At 36.2% G+C, this 16,683-nt stretch overlaps 1 protein-coding gene across 3 annotated transcripts in view; it reads right to left on the bottom strand.

Moving 5' to 3' along the window:
• The window catches only part of ppm1kb (protein phosphatase, Mg2+/Mn2+ dependent 1Kb), a 41,671-nt gene that overhangs the window by 23,246 nt on the left and 1,742 nt on the right, over positions 1 to 16,683 (bottom strand). For all 3 annotated transcript variants that reach the window (XM_043674352.1, XM_043674354.1, XM_043674353.1), the window contains exons 2-3: positions 15,503 to 16,048; positions 8,842 to 8,942 (exon numbers count right to left, since the gene is read on the bottom strand). In XM_043674352.1, coding sequence (XP_043530287.1) covers positions 8,842 to 8,942; positions 15,503 to 15,942 — 541 coding nt within the window. In that variant the 5' untranslated portion in view covers positions 15,943 to 16,048. The remainder of the gene's footprint in view (positions 1 to 8,841; positions 8,943 to 15,502; positions 16,049 to 16,683) is intronic.

Consider the following 16,683-nt stretch of genomic DNA (forward strand, 5'->3'; position numbering starts at 1 on the left):
TATTTATGTAAATGACAAAAAGTGGAGGACCCAGCACCAATCCTTATGGCACTCCACTGGTCACAGGCCTCCAGTCTGAAAAACAACCCTCCACCACTACCCTTTGTCTTCTACTTTTGAGCCAGTTCTGTATCCAAATGTCTAGTTCTCCCTGTATTCCATGAGATCTAACCTTGCTAATCAGTCTCCACAAATTGAACCAGAAAAATGTCAAATGTCATCAGGCCAAGGATACACAGGCCAGGCTTATAACCAGGATTTTATCTGGATCACATAGCTTTCCGTAAGGATAATCGTAACATCTTGCTTCTACTGAATGTGGTTATCAAACTCACTGGTAGTCTTACTCGAGACTGATCAGGACAAAACAGAAATTGTTTTTGCATTAAAGCTAATCCTATGGCATTTTTATTGCTAAATCTTCAACTGTAGATTTGATGAAAATTTAGCTGAATAATATTGGCTCTAACACTCATTTTGTGCAACTGATAATTGATGTTAACTTCTGAGATTTCTCAAACATTTCCTTTTTTTATTAGTGGAGTAGAACATTGAAAAATGCATGTCAAACAGTGCATTATATTTATTTCATTAACTTAAACTGTTCAAATTGAATGTTAGATTTAATAAGCTTCATTTGATAGTTAAAAACCCAGTTACGACAGCAACACTCTGGTTGATGTTTGCTGACTGGAGCAGCTGACTAAGAATGAGCAAAATCACATTCCTGCTGTCTTAAAAACTTTCAACTTACTTTAAAAGAAGGTAATCAAACTAAAACGAGTAATAGCTAGTTTTCTTAATTACCCGGTTTTTCAATTTCTTCCTGATTGTAGATATCTGATAATCAGTGTGGAAACCCTCAGTTCATCAGTTTACAGACTTTCAGAAGGAACTTTAGATTAAGATTATCAATTGGGGGAAAAAACCCTATTTATCATTAAGAACAGAAAATTGACTTTTATTATTAGAAACATTTCTTTTTAGGCTATGAAAGCTGATCAGAGGTCAGATGCTCCTCAAGCTGTAGAAAAATCTTTCCCTGAACTGTCAAAAATGCACCAATAAAAACACACAAGAACAGAATAAAATTAAAAGTTATTTCTTGATGAATTAAAAATAAAGATAAATTCTCAATGAAAATGAATATTAGAAACTTCATTACTGGCAGCCATACATGATCTTCTTCTAACATTATGCCAAACATATATCTCATTCTTCAAAAAAGAAAATACAGGATGAAACTTGAACAATCAAGAACAGATTTGTTCTGTTCATAAGCAACTTTGGTCATTCCTTCGTTAGTCTGTGGGATCATACCTTTTCTAAGTTTCTAAATTGAAGCTCTGAAAAAGGAGGTTTTGTAGCGAACCATAAATTAGACTCTGACAGAAACTGGACTTTGACATCTTTGCTGAATTTATGACACATACAAAACTGTAAAATAATTACAGAATCAATACATTTTGTTATGCAAAGACGAGGATTCTAGAAATGATGAATGAAATACAAAACTGAGGAAACATTCCTTCTTTATTTCATTATGGACAGATCTGGCATATGGTTGCGTTTCATTAATTGCACTTTCAAGAACTTCAATGAAAGTCTAAAACTTATTTTTCCTCCCATTTGGCCTTCTGGAATAGCCTGTTGCAAGCATGCAACTATATATTTCATACCAACCATTAAAAGGCAGGAAAAAAAAGCCGGACATATGTATAGTGGCAATGCAATGTTTAAGATTTGTCTATTTTCAATTACAACAACGTCATAGTTATGGTTACTCATATTCAAATATTGTCACAAGTGTCATCTATTATATAATAACTTTAAAATTAATCATGCTGCAAGATTAAATGTGCTTTTCAACCAAGTTTTCAGTACTACTCAAAACTACGCTATCTATAATCATTGGTTACGGGTTTTTTTTTTATTACTTCAAAGAGTTATGGAAACTCTTGGCTTTCATTAGCTAGTTTGTTTTTCTTCACGTGTTTTTACAATTGGTTGTTTCAAAAATTCGATAGCATAGTCACCAAATCTTTACATATCAATCACTGCAAGAATAGTACTTAACATGAATATTTTTGTAATTTTAGGAAAATAACATACAATGCTTTAGGATCTTGCACTTCAATTCTAGTGCAAATTCACTATTCTGAGACACAAGAATGAGTTCAAAATGCACAACTGTTTTTAGAAAAAGCAGCTAACTTTGGGGGAAACCTACAAATCTTTTCAAAAATATTTATGCAATTTTAAATCATAAATTAAGCCTGACATAGTTGAAATGGTTTGGGAAGAGTAGTTTGTTCAATTAATAGAAAAATATAAGAAGTTGTTCACATGATCTATTGATAAAAGTACACTTTTCAGGTGTAGGGTACTGGCAAAATTATAAAGTAGTACAGGAATAATGAAGGCATACATAATTTATCACAGTTCAAAACAATTAATACTGACAAATAGCAATTGTTACAAAGGCACTTCATATTTGATATTTCTTGAAGACCCAGGTTGTGGAAAATTTGATCTATTTCAAGTTTTATGGAAATACCTGCAATGGTTTCTCGAAAAGTTGTTGTTGAAAGGTTCATATTGACCACGGAGATTTTTTTTAATACTTCCTGCCAAACACACGATTGTTGTTAACTGCTTACTTAGCTGTAGACCCTGCTGGGGTTTTATTAAACAGTGGTTTGGGGTTTCTTGCTTTATCTGGTCTCAAGTTGGATGAAAAAGAAACCTGCGAGGGAGGGCTACACAGCTGATTTTTAGCATTTCTTAAATAACCCTCAAGTTCAGAACCTATTCATTCTGAATGATTAAAGGAACAGCACAATATTACATACGTTAAGCAAGCATATACCTGAAAAGTCCCCAGAGACAAACATGTGGTTGTCAATAATGATACATGTGCCAAACATTACAGGAACAGACTTTGGAGTATTCAATGCTTTATCTTTTTGCCTTCAATAATAATCCATTGGCCAATGAGTTTAAGAAAGTTTAAGAAAGCCAATCTTTGCAAAAGGATCAGTTACTCCTACCACCCTCCTCCCTTCCTGAACTGCAAAAGTATTCATACATTTTGGGGATATTTAGAGGAATAAGTACCTATACTTCTACATCACTGATTGGCTTTGCTAACAAATTAGTACACCTTCATTGATGAAGTTTTATATTAAAAGTAAACCAACAATCAAGAAAAGTGGTTGATAGATCTTATTTAAAATCTGATTTGATGAGGTATTTAATATGTCATCTTCGTAACAGGAAAAACTAATTTTATTTGATGTTAGGATCTATGAGAGCAAGAGTCAACCAAAAGTGCATTCCTCCAGCTTTAGTCACATGATGATATCATTATTTTAAATGATAACTGTACTGATTAGAATTAACATTCAAAAACTGTTTTGAATAGGAACAGTGTTACTATAAGCATTTATGCCGAACCAATGGATGGAGTCTCCTGTAAACTGTTGAATTGGTCAGCTTGTATTCTTTCAATTATTTGCTGACTGTTCTTGCTTGCAGCTCTTCTGTTTTGTAGCAATCTTATGCAAGGTTTCAAAGGCATCAGTATCCTTACAGATTAGCTTTTTCCCCCCTTTACATATCAGTTCAGAGCATGTTATTTGATTACAAAGATCATCTCAGTCAAGGCTCAACATTCCGATCATACAAATATTTTTTAAAAAGGAGTAACAGTTGCATATAGTAAACTTGACCAAAATAGCTCTCTCCCCTATTCCTGTTCAAATATAGCAACAGCAACTGCAATTTTCTTATTTGGTCCATTATATTTGATCTACATCAGTTCACTAAGATATATTCTCTCAACACTAATCATGTGTAATAGATACTAAGTGACAAAAGTGCACAGTTAATTTCTTACAATTCTACTTTGAGATAAGTTAAAAATATGCAAAACTGCTGAGTCTTCATTTTGTGCTCAAAATGAAAGTTAGGTATGAAAGAGAGTAAAGACAGACAAATAAATGATGCTGTGAATGTCAGCTCTAGACTATGGCAACTCTCATTGCTCAGAGTCAAAAAAGTGTGGGTACCAGCTGGACTTAAGAACATAAACCACACCAGTGCAATCCTGAGAGTATCAAGTGTGTCATTTTGCAGATGACAATAAACTGATGCTCTGGTTCTTTCATTCAGATGGCTGTAAATGAACCAGAACCCTGGCCAGTATCTGTATCTTTGTCATATAATATTAATAGTTGCTGGCTCCGAAAAAGTAAACACTTTCCACATCTCAAATACCATTAGGTCCGATTAAAGCTGCACTTGTAAGTGGGCCACATGTAATACACAATCTAGTGAGTCAAAACACAAGATCTAAATGCAGTGTCTATAACCAGAGAACTGTTTTTACCCTCAACGATAACATTATTAAAAGGCAAGATTTGCATAAACTTCAACCCGAGTAAATTCAATAATATATTGTATGGAACCACGATATTATGGATAATATGCAAATATACACAATTTGCCAAACTGTTGCTGACTGGTTTCATCTAAAGGGTTCTTGTGGTACACTGGTAGTGTCCTTACCTCTGAACCAAGAGGCCCAGATTCAAGTCCCACATGTTCTAGAGGTGTGTCACATCATGTCTGGTCAGGTTGCTTCAAAATATTTTGGGCCCTCTTTTGGCGCAGCGGCAGTGGCCCTACCCTCGACCAGGAAGCCAGAGTTCAAGTCCCACCTGCTGCAGAGGTGCGCGATAACACCTCTGAACAGGTTGATTAGAAAAGTAGGAAAAACAGTTAAAAGGCAAGATTCCCCAAGAGGGCAAAAGTAAGGTTTTAAGTGATATTAGTAACGTAGAAGTGCACACTGGCAATACTAAGTGACTTAAAGCAGCCTAGTTACACAAGAGTTACTGATTGAAAACTGATACCTTTAGCTCTTTCAGACCAGTTTGCAAAGCTTGTCTGTACTTTCCAATTCTGCATTATCACAGAACCATGGTGAATCATTATTAGGCACAATTACTTTGCAATAAAAAAAACCTTAAGTCAAGAGCCAACTACAAAAGTTAAACATAAAAACACAAGCACTGTCGGCAGATGCAGGAAATATTGCAACTGAAGGTCATTCTGCACTTTGAACTTACTCCACCATTTAATAAGCTACAGCTGATCTGAATCTTCACTAACCCAGATCTATTGTTCAGCCCATGTTGTCTTGCTCTGGACTCCTTGAAATGGAAACATCCCCACCTCTCTATACACACATTCATTAGCTTTCCGACTGGATTGCTCCTTATCTTCTATATTCAATGAAATATATAAAAGTGAAAGGTGTGAATCATCTTGGACTCTCTATAAACCTGAACCTGCAGCCACATAAATGTCTGCACTACACTGGTAAAAGATGCGCTGTCCTTACGATTAAATTTGCTTTGCAGCCCAGCTCCTCTTATGCATTATACTCAACAGTAAACTCCAAAAGTACAGTTGTAATTTTTGCAATGTAACATTTTGGAAAAGTAATGTAATCTGTGGAAAATTGTTATAGAAGTGAGTGTAAATAATGAAGTCAAATGTTTCAAAATATTTTTTCATCCAATTCTCTTCTGGTTTGCTCTCCCCAAACCTTTATTCATTTTGGTCTTAATTTCTCTGCTCCAGCACTTCTTTAAAAAGTTTTAAAAATTTCTTTTTCTCAGCTCTCTTCCATTTGTTTATGTGTTCCTTGATGGAGAGGCAGAAATAACCCAAAAGTTTAATTTAGACTAAAATCTCAGGTGGCAATCCGCTCTCCCATTCACAGCACAGAACTGCATATGTTTAAGTACAGTTTTGTTAATGAAATATGTCCACAATCAAAAACTACTTGTTGGCTAGAACAGCTGATACACTACTGCGATTCAGAAGAAATATGAACTCCTCACTTTCTGAAATTAAAGAAGTATGAACTCATTGACATCCAGGAACCTACAACATTCCATTTATAGGGCTAATTTGGCATTCTGAGCTTCATAAGTAAATGGTACTATTGACGTAAAGTGCTTGCCTCTTGAAAAATTCATCAGTAACTCCAAAGCATTTAATCTAAGTGTTCCTCTTTTAACAGAAGTACACATGGCTGCCAAATGCCTTTCACTACTGACTGTTGTCTTCTTCCTCTAAATGAAGCTCTGCAACATTATACATGTCAGAGGTAGTTTTTAGCTGTAAGGAAGCAGTCCTGCTGAAAGAAAAAGGACTGTTCCAGAAGGACTAGGATGGAGCTGAGGCACAGAATTAAACTCCTTCTATCTAGCCTTAACAACATACTTTATATCCAGTACTCAAATGTTTTTCCTACACAGGTGTGATATTTCTTTTCCCAAGTTGGTCATGTTTGTTGTTTTGAACAAGGATGGTCAATCTTAAACTAAGTTTTGCAGTTTATAGAGTCATTTCCCTAAAGGCAGAACTAAGAATGACATGAGCTACTTATGATAGCCGGTGTTAGACTGGGGTGGACAAAGTTAAAAAGCACACAATTCCAGGGTATAGTCCAACAGGTTTATTTGGAAGTACTAGCTTTCAAAGCACTGCTCCTTCAGTTACCTGATGAAGGAGCAGCACTCAAAGCTAGTACATCCAAATAAACCTGTTGGACTACACCTTGGTGTTGTGTGATTTTTAACTATGAGCTATTTAGGATGAGCTGTTTTCAAATATCGCTACCAGAGGTAATATACACATTCAATTCATTTTACCTGGACTAACTTGTCAAAAGCAATATACAAAATTAAAGAGTATACTTAATTAATTTACTTAATTAAAGAGTATGAAAATCATAGAATCATAAGTTGTAGGTTATTCAGCCCATTTTTTGCGGTCATTGCAGAATAATCCTCAATTCCATTTTTCCTCAGAAACTTTAATTCCTGTACTGATTAAAAATCTGTCGATCGCAGCCATGAGTATACTTAATGGCTCAGTCTCAACGGACCCTGCAGTAATGAATTCCACACAGATTCATTAACTTGTGTCCTAAATGCAACCCTTTATTCTGGTATTATGCCATCTGGTCCTAGGCTGGCCCACAAGGGGAAATAATTGTTCCTATATACCCAGTCAGGTTCCCTAAGAACCTTTCACATTTCAACAAGGTTGTCGCTACTTCTTTTATATTCTAATGAATACATGCCCAATCTACTCAACCACTCCTAATGAGAGAAATCCTTCATACCTGCTATCAGTTTAGTAAACCTTCTCTGGACTGGTTCCTAGGCCAGTATATTTTTCCTGAAATCTGCTCTGCAGCTAAATAATATTCAGTTCCTCTATTCTTCCCATTAAAGTTCATAACCTCATTTTCCCACATTATATTTCACTTGCCAAGTTTTTGCCCATTTGCTTAACCTGTCTACATCCCTCCGCATACCAGTTGCCTTTCCACTTATTTTTGTGTTAGCTACAAACTTAGCTTTAACACATTCACCATGTATTGTAAATAAAGTAGTCCCAGCATTCACCCTATTGCGCCTTACTCATTACAGGTTGCCATCTGAAAAACGTCCCTTATCTCAGTCTTCCATTAGTTAGCCAATCCTCTATCCATACTAATATGCCACCTCAACACTATGTGGTCTTATTAAGTAGCACAATGTGTAGCATCTTATTAATTACCTTCTAAAAAAAAATCCAAATATATTACATTCACTGCTTTCCTGTTACCTCCTAAAAGATTTCTTCACCATGACAAACTTAACTCCAATTCAGTAAAGCATGCATTTTTTTGCTTTAACATTTCTCATGATCCCCGGACCCATTTCCCTTCTTTCACAGATTTTAACAGCATACCTGAGAAACCTAAATTAGTTTTGAAGAAAAAATTATTTTCAACTATAGGACGAATAAGTGGCGTTTAAATTATGTAAACATTATAAACTAATTTCTTAGGTATTAATATTGAAGTGATTTCCTAAGCATAAATTCACAATTTTAGGGTGTGTATAGGAGAAATGAAAAAAAAAGTATAATTTCATTTGGTCATCAGTACATCCAAAAAGACAAATCAAGCTTAACACAGAAAGGAGAACTCCTACTATTAACTTCTTTCAGAGAATCTATCCATTGATGGCTAAAATTACAAAAACTTAAATAAAATGATTTATTATCACCCACCAATGACTTAGACTAGCTTGGTGTATAAAAATAAAATATAAAGAATTTTGACAATTTGCTTTAATCTGATCTTACAATTTACAAAACAGAAAATGAGGTTATCCTACTACCGTGAAAGTTAACATGACAATAGGATGCATTTGAAAAATAATTTTCTGAAAGACTACAAAGTTTCACAATAACATGAAATTAAAAAATTAAGCATTTTCAAAAATTTATTTAAATATGCAATATTAGAAGTTTAAGAAATTACTGATTTATGATGTGGCAATAAAATGTGCAGTGCTTACTAATGCTAGGAAATGGCTTTTAAAGAAATTACTCAATACAAGAAAATAAAAAATATTGACAAAAATTTTGACTCAGTTGAAAGCAAAAAGCTTGAGTGCAGCAGTTTGACATTTGAATCCAGCAGCATGTTTTTGGTTTGTTATAACAAATAAATTAAATCTATTCGCAGTCTAGTTGCAGAATCATTTTTCCTTACCAACATTAATTTGGTAATCAACTAGAAAACTAGTTTAGTGTACAATATTAACCCTGAAGTTTAAAGAATAACCCAATCAACTTCAGCTCTTTAAAATAAAATCAGTTTTTTAAACTATCTGGCAAACCATATATATTTACTAACATCCACACTAAAAAAGTTCAACTAATCAATTTATTTACTACAGGCAGGCATTAAACAGAGGTACCTACCATTTTCAGATAAATGGACATGTCTTGCAAATTCCTTATCTGTTTCATAAAAAGCTTTGGTCAATACCACTTCCAGATCCTCCTCCTGTGAAAGACATTGTCTAAAGAAGCAAAAAATAAATAAAATTATCAGTAAATAACACTTATGCATTTTATACTAATCCAAATGCTAATTATTAAGACATGTTCAATTTATTAAGACAATTAACTGCTATTAAAAAGTTATGAAATTTCTGGATTGCAATATTGAATTTAGACAGTTACTTCAACAAAAACAAACGAACATGGCATGTTCAATGAACCATATAAGAAATTAGACACTTTTGTACAGTCTCAGTTAATCTAAAAGCCCTTGACTAACAAGTTTGGTGTAACATGATGTAATGTAGGACAAGACATCAACATCTCTGCACACTAGGTTCCACAAGCAGCAAGGAGAAAGTGAGGACTGCAGATGCTGGAGATCAGAGCTGAAAATGTGTTGCTGGAAAAGCGCAGCAGGTCAGGCAGCATCCAAGGAGCAGGAGAATCGACGTTTCGGACAGGAGCTTCGTTTCCTGAAGAAGGGATCATGCCCGAAACGTCGATTCTCCTGCTCCTTGGATGCTGCCTGACCAGCTGCGCTTTTCCAGCAACACATTTTCAGCTCCACAAGCAGCAACACAATAATGTTCAAATCGCACATTTTCATGTTGATCAGGGATTAAGAAAAGAGAACACTTCAGCCATATTAAAACAACACCATGGATTTTTTTCCCTTCTATCTTCTGAGAAGACAGACAAGAAACTCTGTTTAACATATCCTCCAAAATAACATAGCTAACGTATTTGCTCAAGATATTGGAGCAAGTCTGTCTCAGAAGCAAAAGTGCTACCACTGCAGCAAGCCTAATTCTATCAATTGTTGAAAAGAATATTAATTTTACTTTTATGGGCAACTAGTAGGACAAATTTGTTTTGATAACATGACACGTTTGTCAGCTTAACTTAGAGTGCAGTTGCAAAGTCAAAAGGTCATGCTTCACTCTAAGGTGGTGCTGCACTGTTAAGAGTTTGTGGCCCTGAATCTGCAGCTATAACAATGGTGAAAGTTATGAAATGGACAGCACTCACAGTTATTACTCTGACGGTTAGAGCAACTTCTGTTGCCTGCCGATGGAGTTAAAAGCAAATTTGTTGTTAGTTATTCCATCTTTCTCCAAAGATATGCCATTTATAATTCTCATAATTGAAAACCATGTAGAAGTCACTGATTTGTCATGAATGTTTTTTTACACCCTGAGTCTTACTGCAAAAAAAGTTTCAAGTTATTGAATGAAAATGTCAACTTTTAAACATCATAATTACTGAACTCTGATGCTGAACAAACACATACTAATGACTTGTAGGATGACAACGTTTTCTCCAATTAAAACAGTTACATTTTTGGAATTTTTAAGCCAGGTCATTCCTAACCAATCCATGAGAGTGCCCCAATCTTTATTTTAGTCTCTGCAAAGTGATTAGAAAGTGTAAAAAAGGATAATGAGCAGTAGTCATTCATGCCAAATCAGTAATTTCTGGATAGTTTTCAACTTGCGGTCTTCAATGTGATTCGTTTGATGTTCTATGTTGCTGAGGATTTCTGATCAGATCAAAGTCAATCTCAGGAAAAGGCGAAATCTATGCTGTAGACTGAGATCCCAAGATCTTCTGTGTTCTTCAATGTCAAGTGAATACGAAATACTCCTCCACTTGCATTAGCGGTGCCCTCATGATGTGTTTGTCATAGTGTATCTCTGAACTGGTAATTTTCTCCCATGCTTCATTAGGGACCGTGCTATATGCAAATTAGCTTCTGCATTTGCTGACTTAACAACAGTAACCACAACTGAAAAATACTTTATTGGCTGTGGTGTGCTACAAGATGTCTTGAGATCATGAAAGTCACAAGTATAACTTTAAGAGCAATATATTGGGTATACATTGCCGTAGTAATGTTTACGTATGTATGGCATGACCAATTGTACAGATTATCAAAATATTTTATGAATAAAGTATATTTTTGAAATAAAAAAAACTTTGATATATGATTGATAAACGTACAGACCTGTATATAAAAATGATAAAGTCTGATCTCTGTATGCAAAGAAATGGAATGTTTACGTATGTATGGCATGACCAACTGTACAGACTATCAAAATATTTTATGAATAAAGTATATTTTTGAAATAAAAAAATATATTGCTGTAGTAACATGCAAAAGAGAAAAATATACTTTGTAAATTGGCTCCTTTTGGAAGAGGATTGTAAAACAGAATTTATCATTTCACTGTCAAATTATGATGAAAGATATTAATTTACCATTCCTCACACCAGATATGTTTTCATGTCGCATATGGTGATGTAAATTGTTTCCGTATTTTGGTTTAGAGCGCAGTTAGTTGAACGGAACAGATGTTACAACCCTACGCTGAATGCCACAACACTATATACTGCCACAGCGCATTATTTCTGATGAAAATAGGAGCAAACTTTATCTTGAAATCAACATAACAGTAAAAATATTGTGAGGTAGGGAGAATAAAGAAATACTTCAACTGAACACTACACAAAGTAAAACCAAACACCCATTGTTTGAATTATTTTCCCTTGGCCATGTAGTTCAGCTGGCTAACACTGAAATGTAACATGTTAGTGGAGATCAAAGCTGCAGAACAGCATGAAATAGCAGAGTACTGCCAAGAAAAAAAACCAAGAAAAGTAATTGAACAAATCATGAAAATGAGAATATTTGATGCAATAAATTAGAAACAAAAAGCAAGATAAGAAAATAGCAATACGGAGGAGAGGGTGGGGGGCAGACAGACAGAGAAAGAGAGACACACACAGGTTCTGTGGATCTGTGGACCAGTATTTAAATACCACCATGACAAATGGTGGAACTTGCATTCAATAATAATCTGGAATTAAAAGTCTAATGATGCCCATGAAGTTAGCACCAATTGTTGTAAAAACCCAGCTGGGTCACCAATATCCTTCAGGGAAGGAAAAACTGCCATCTTTACCTGGTCTGACCTATATGTGACTTCAGAATCACAGCAATGTGAAATGCCCAGCAAACACCTCAGTTCAAGGACAAATGACTAAGCCAGTGAATTCCACATCCTATTAATAATTTTTTTAAAAAAAGCTCAAAGGGTGGAGACTGGTACAATTACAAAATTTGAAAGGCATCTGCATGGGTATATGAACAGAAAGGTTTTAAAGGGATATGGACCAAATACTGGCAAATGGGACTAAATAAATTTAGGATATTCGGTCAACATGGACAAGTTGGACTGAAGAGTCTGCTCCATGATGTACATTTCTATGACTATGACTTTTTCATATAGCATCTTCCACGACCTTAAATACTCTTTAGGACAATTAAAGATTCTGGAAATGCATCACTGTCTTAGGAAATGTGACAGCAATTTGAACACAGTAGGCTCCCATAAATAGCACTGAGAATCAGAATTTGTTCATATTTGTTGAAGAATTTACAGTGCCAGAAATTCAGGGCTAATGCCTGTTTCAAGATAGTACCATGGGATCATTCATATCTACTAGAAGACACATCAGACACCAAATCAGGACACTTCCAGCAGTTTAGCACCTCCTCGACACTGCTTGGCGTCAGTTTAGATTATGTTCCAGGTCTTGGAGTTGGACTTGAACCCATAACCTAACACAGAGATAACAATATTATGACCTGAGCCACGGTTGACAAAGTTATATATGAGTTTACAGTAATGAACAGACAGCCAGGGTTGCTCAATAGCCCAGACGGAAATCAGGTCATAGAAGAGACCATGAGAAAACCAAAAGATAGCTGGGACATAAATACAGGCTGAAAAGACTAGTGATCATAATAGGAAACACAACTCCACAAGATGGATAGTCATGAATGCCTTAAGAGCAATTGCCAAGTGATGGTGAGTTGTTTGCAGGTGGCTACAGCAATTGGTTACCCAAAAAGGCCAAGAAGAAACCTTGTGCCTGCAGTGACATGAGTAAGCAATATGGCGAAAAAAAAAAGTACAATAGCCTTTAAAGTCACACAGGCAAAGACTGCCTCAAAACGAGAAAGTTGCGAAGTCATTCTCTCTTACATACATGAGAGTTTAGTAAATAAATCTCTATTAATCCCATTTGAAAATAATGGCTTGGATTTTTTTTCCAAAAAGGAACAGGTTCAGATGTGGACTTAATTTAAAATGGGAAGGGGGAGGTGATGGGCTTGTGGTAAAATCATTAGACAATGAATCTAAAGAGCTGAAAATGTGTTACCGGAAAAGCGCAGCAGGTCAGGCAGTATCCAAGGAGCAGGAGAATCGACGTTTCGTCTGGGTTCGAATTGTGCCACTGCATATGGTGGAATTGGAATTCAATTTTTTTAAAAGCCTGGAATTAAGAGTCTAATGAAGACTATGAAACCTTCACCAATTGTCAGAAAAACCCATCTGGTTCATTAAGTCTTTTAGAGAAGGAAACCTACTGTCCTTACCTGACGTGACGCGATTCTAAATCCACAATCAAGATGACAGATGAGAGTACAGCAGTAGACGCTTCAACAAGGTTCTGCATGGTGGACTGGTTAGTAAAGTTAGGTCACATGGGATCCAAGGAGAGCTAGCCAATTGGATACAAAATTAGCTTCACAGTAGGAGGAGTTTTTCAGACTGGAGGTCTGTGACCAGTGTTCTGCAGGGATTAGTGCTGGGTCTAATGTTGGTTTCATTTATATAAATTATTTGGAATATAGGAAGCATGGTTAGTAATTTTACAGATGACACCAAAATTGATGATATAGTAGATTGTGAAGTTTACCTAAAAGTACAAGAGGATCCTAATCAGCTGAGCAGAGAGGCAGATCGAGTTCAATTTAGACGAATGTGAGGTGTTGAATTTTGATAAGACAAGACAGGGCAAGGACTTAGAGTTAATAGTAGGACCCTGGGAAAGTGTTGCCAAACAAAGAGATTTAAGAGATGGGTCCTTGAAAGTGGCATCACAGGTAGACATGGTAGTGAAAGCAGCATTTGGCATGCTTGCCTTCATTGATCACACCAGTGATTATAGGAGTTGGGTCATTATATTGTGATGTACAGGACATTAGTAAAGCCACTTTTGGAGTATATGTACAGTTCTAGTCAGCCTGCAGAGGAAGTATATTAAATTGGAAATGATGTATAAAAGATTTCAAAGGGTGTTACCAGAAATGGAAGATTTGAGCTATATGGAGTGGTTGGATAGACTGGCACGTTTTTCCATGGAGTGTAGGAGATTGAGGGGTGACCTTATATTAAGTTTATAAAATAATAAAGGGCATAGATAAAGTGAATAGCCAAGATCGTTTCTCTAGGATAGAGAACTTCAAAACTAGATGGCATTGGTTTAAAGCGAGAGGGAAAGATTTAAAAGAGAACTGAGTGGCAGCCTTTTCATAGAGAGGGTTGTGTGAATATAGAATGAACTGCCAGAGTCAGTGACAGATGCAAGTACAGTTGCAACATTTAAAGACGTGTGGACAGGAACATGAATAGGAAATGGTGAGATATGGTCCAAATGAATATAAAACTGTAAAGCACAGGAAAGGACTCTTTGGCCCATTATGTTATGCTAAACTTGACACAAATTAAACTAATCCCTTCTGCTTGCCCTTAATTCATATCCCTCCATTCCTTGCATATTCACATGCTTATCTACAGATCTTTTAAAAGACCTATTGTATTTGCCTTCACCAACACCCCTGGCAGTGTGTTCCACACTCGTACCACACAATAACAAACTTGCCCCTCACAACTCCTTTGAACTTTGACCCTCTCACATTAAATGCATGCCTCCAGTTTTAGACAAATGCAGACAAATAGGACTAGTCTAGTTTGGGAAAGCTGGCTCAGCAAGGCCAATTGGAATGAAGGGTCTGTTTCCATGCTTTACAACTCTAAAATATCCTTCCTAATGTTCTAAGAAATTAAAATAACACTCTTAACAAAATTTGACTGAGGCTGGATATAAGTTATCCCCTTGTATCAAAGCCACTTTAACGCACAAAGTTTTCATGAAAGATACTGGAAGAGGCATCCATTGAATCCAGAGGAAATGGCGATGCAACATGAATACCTGAAATAGAGTCAACCCCACAGAATACTAATTTACTAGATCATAATGACGAATGCTCATAAAAAAAATACTTAGGCCAGAGCAAGTGAAAATTTTCAAAATACAGTGCAGTATAGAGAAGGATAGACAACCACAAAGATTGGAACTGTGCAAGGCTAGTAGAGGGTGAAGACAGGATTCACATTCCATTCCGTGGACTGACATGCTAGGCAAACTATATCTGTACAGATTATTCCGCTGTAAGTGGCTTATACTGTATAGTTAAGGGAAATGGATAAAGGACTACTATACAAACAGCAACCTTTTTTAACCAAACAGCTTGTGAAGACAAGCCCCAACTTTTGGCCATGTAACTTTTTTCTCTGTAACACTCAGTAATTTTTTTAAAATGTATGCATCAATGAAAAGGCAAGTTTGAATTATAACGATGATCCAAAAGTAAAAGTACTTTCCAGTAGATTTTTGGATCTTCCCAGGTTCATTGCTCACAAGCTAACAATTGATAGATACGTACGCAATATGCTTTGCCATATATTTATGGCAAAAGTCAGCTGCTGCTGTTCCGCCATGTCCATCAAACACTGCAAAGTACAGCACATTTTCAGTTAGCATGTCAATACTGAAACGGTCCTCATTCTCCTTGCGTTGGCCTATTTGAGTGACACATCCGACTTTACTCAGACTAACGTTAGGAATGGGTTTGCCATATTTTATGCTGGGTGGAAGAAGAATTGGTTCATCAATGCGGTTGTCCCAGATTCCAAAAGAATCCCAGGATGTCAGGCGGCCACCACCGTCAACGTCAAAGCGTGAAGACCTCCGATCACTGGTACTGCTCTGGCAAAGTAGAACCACGCGCTTTTCGTCCTGTAGCAGCTTGAAAGTCAACAGTGCTCTTCTTCTCACGTGAAAGCCACCAGATCTACACAAGGTGAATAGTGCAGCTGTTGACATAACTCAATAAAACAGAGAGTGCCCAGGAATGAAACTTCAAGTTGGAAAAAATATTTCAAGATTCCTTTCAATGTAGTTTAACGTATCTGAAGAATTCAGTAGTTCGCTGAAAGAAGAAAAAGCAAAAGTTAAAACCAACACCATTAAAACTTAAGCATTGGCAGTTTTGAGAGAGAGAGAGAGAGAGAGAGAGAGAGAGAGAGAGAAAGAATGTAGCTACTGGACATCAATATGAGTAGCATCCAAACAATTACCACATGGTCCTTTCTATAGAACAAATGCCTCATACTAATGAAAGAAAAACCAAAACCAATCTATTGTCAAGAATTAACAAAACTTGCCTGGAGAGTATAAAGTTCCCTAAAATAATCTACATAAAAGGCCAACTCAACAACAAAAAACTTTGAACAAAATTAAGCTGTGCTCTGCTGGCATGTGGAAGGTTGTGGATGGATGCTAAAGATGCAACCTTCATAAAACATTGAAATTAATGAACCAGGAGCTTGGCTCATTTTCCTCTACTTTGTTCAATGCAAGAGGGAGGAACCATAAAAGAAAAGGGGAGGAATAGGAGAGAGGGGTGTGTGGAGAAATAAACCAAAAGAGGATCAGAAGGGAATAGGATGCATAGTGGATGGGGGTGTGTGTGGGGAAGTGGAATGGGGATGAGGAGAAGCTTTTGGGGGTGAGGGGTTGAAGGTGAGAGAAGGGATGTTGGGTGTGTGGGGAGATTGTGGAAAG

The sequence above is a fragment of the Chiloscyllium plagiosum genome, chromosome 32 (genome assembly GCF_004010195.1).
Source record: "Chiloscyllium plagiosum isolate BGI_BamShark_2017 chromosome 32, ASM401019v2, whole genome shotgun sequence".
NCBI lineage: Eukaryota > Metazoa > Chordata > Chondrichthyes > Orectolobiformes > Hemiscylliidae > Chiloscyllium > Chiloscyllium plagiosum.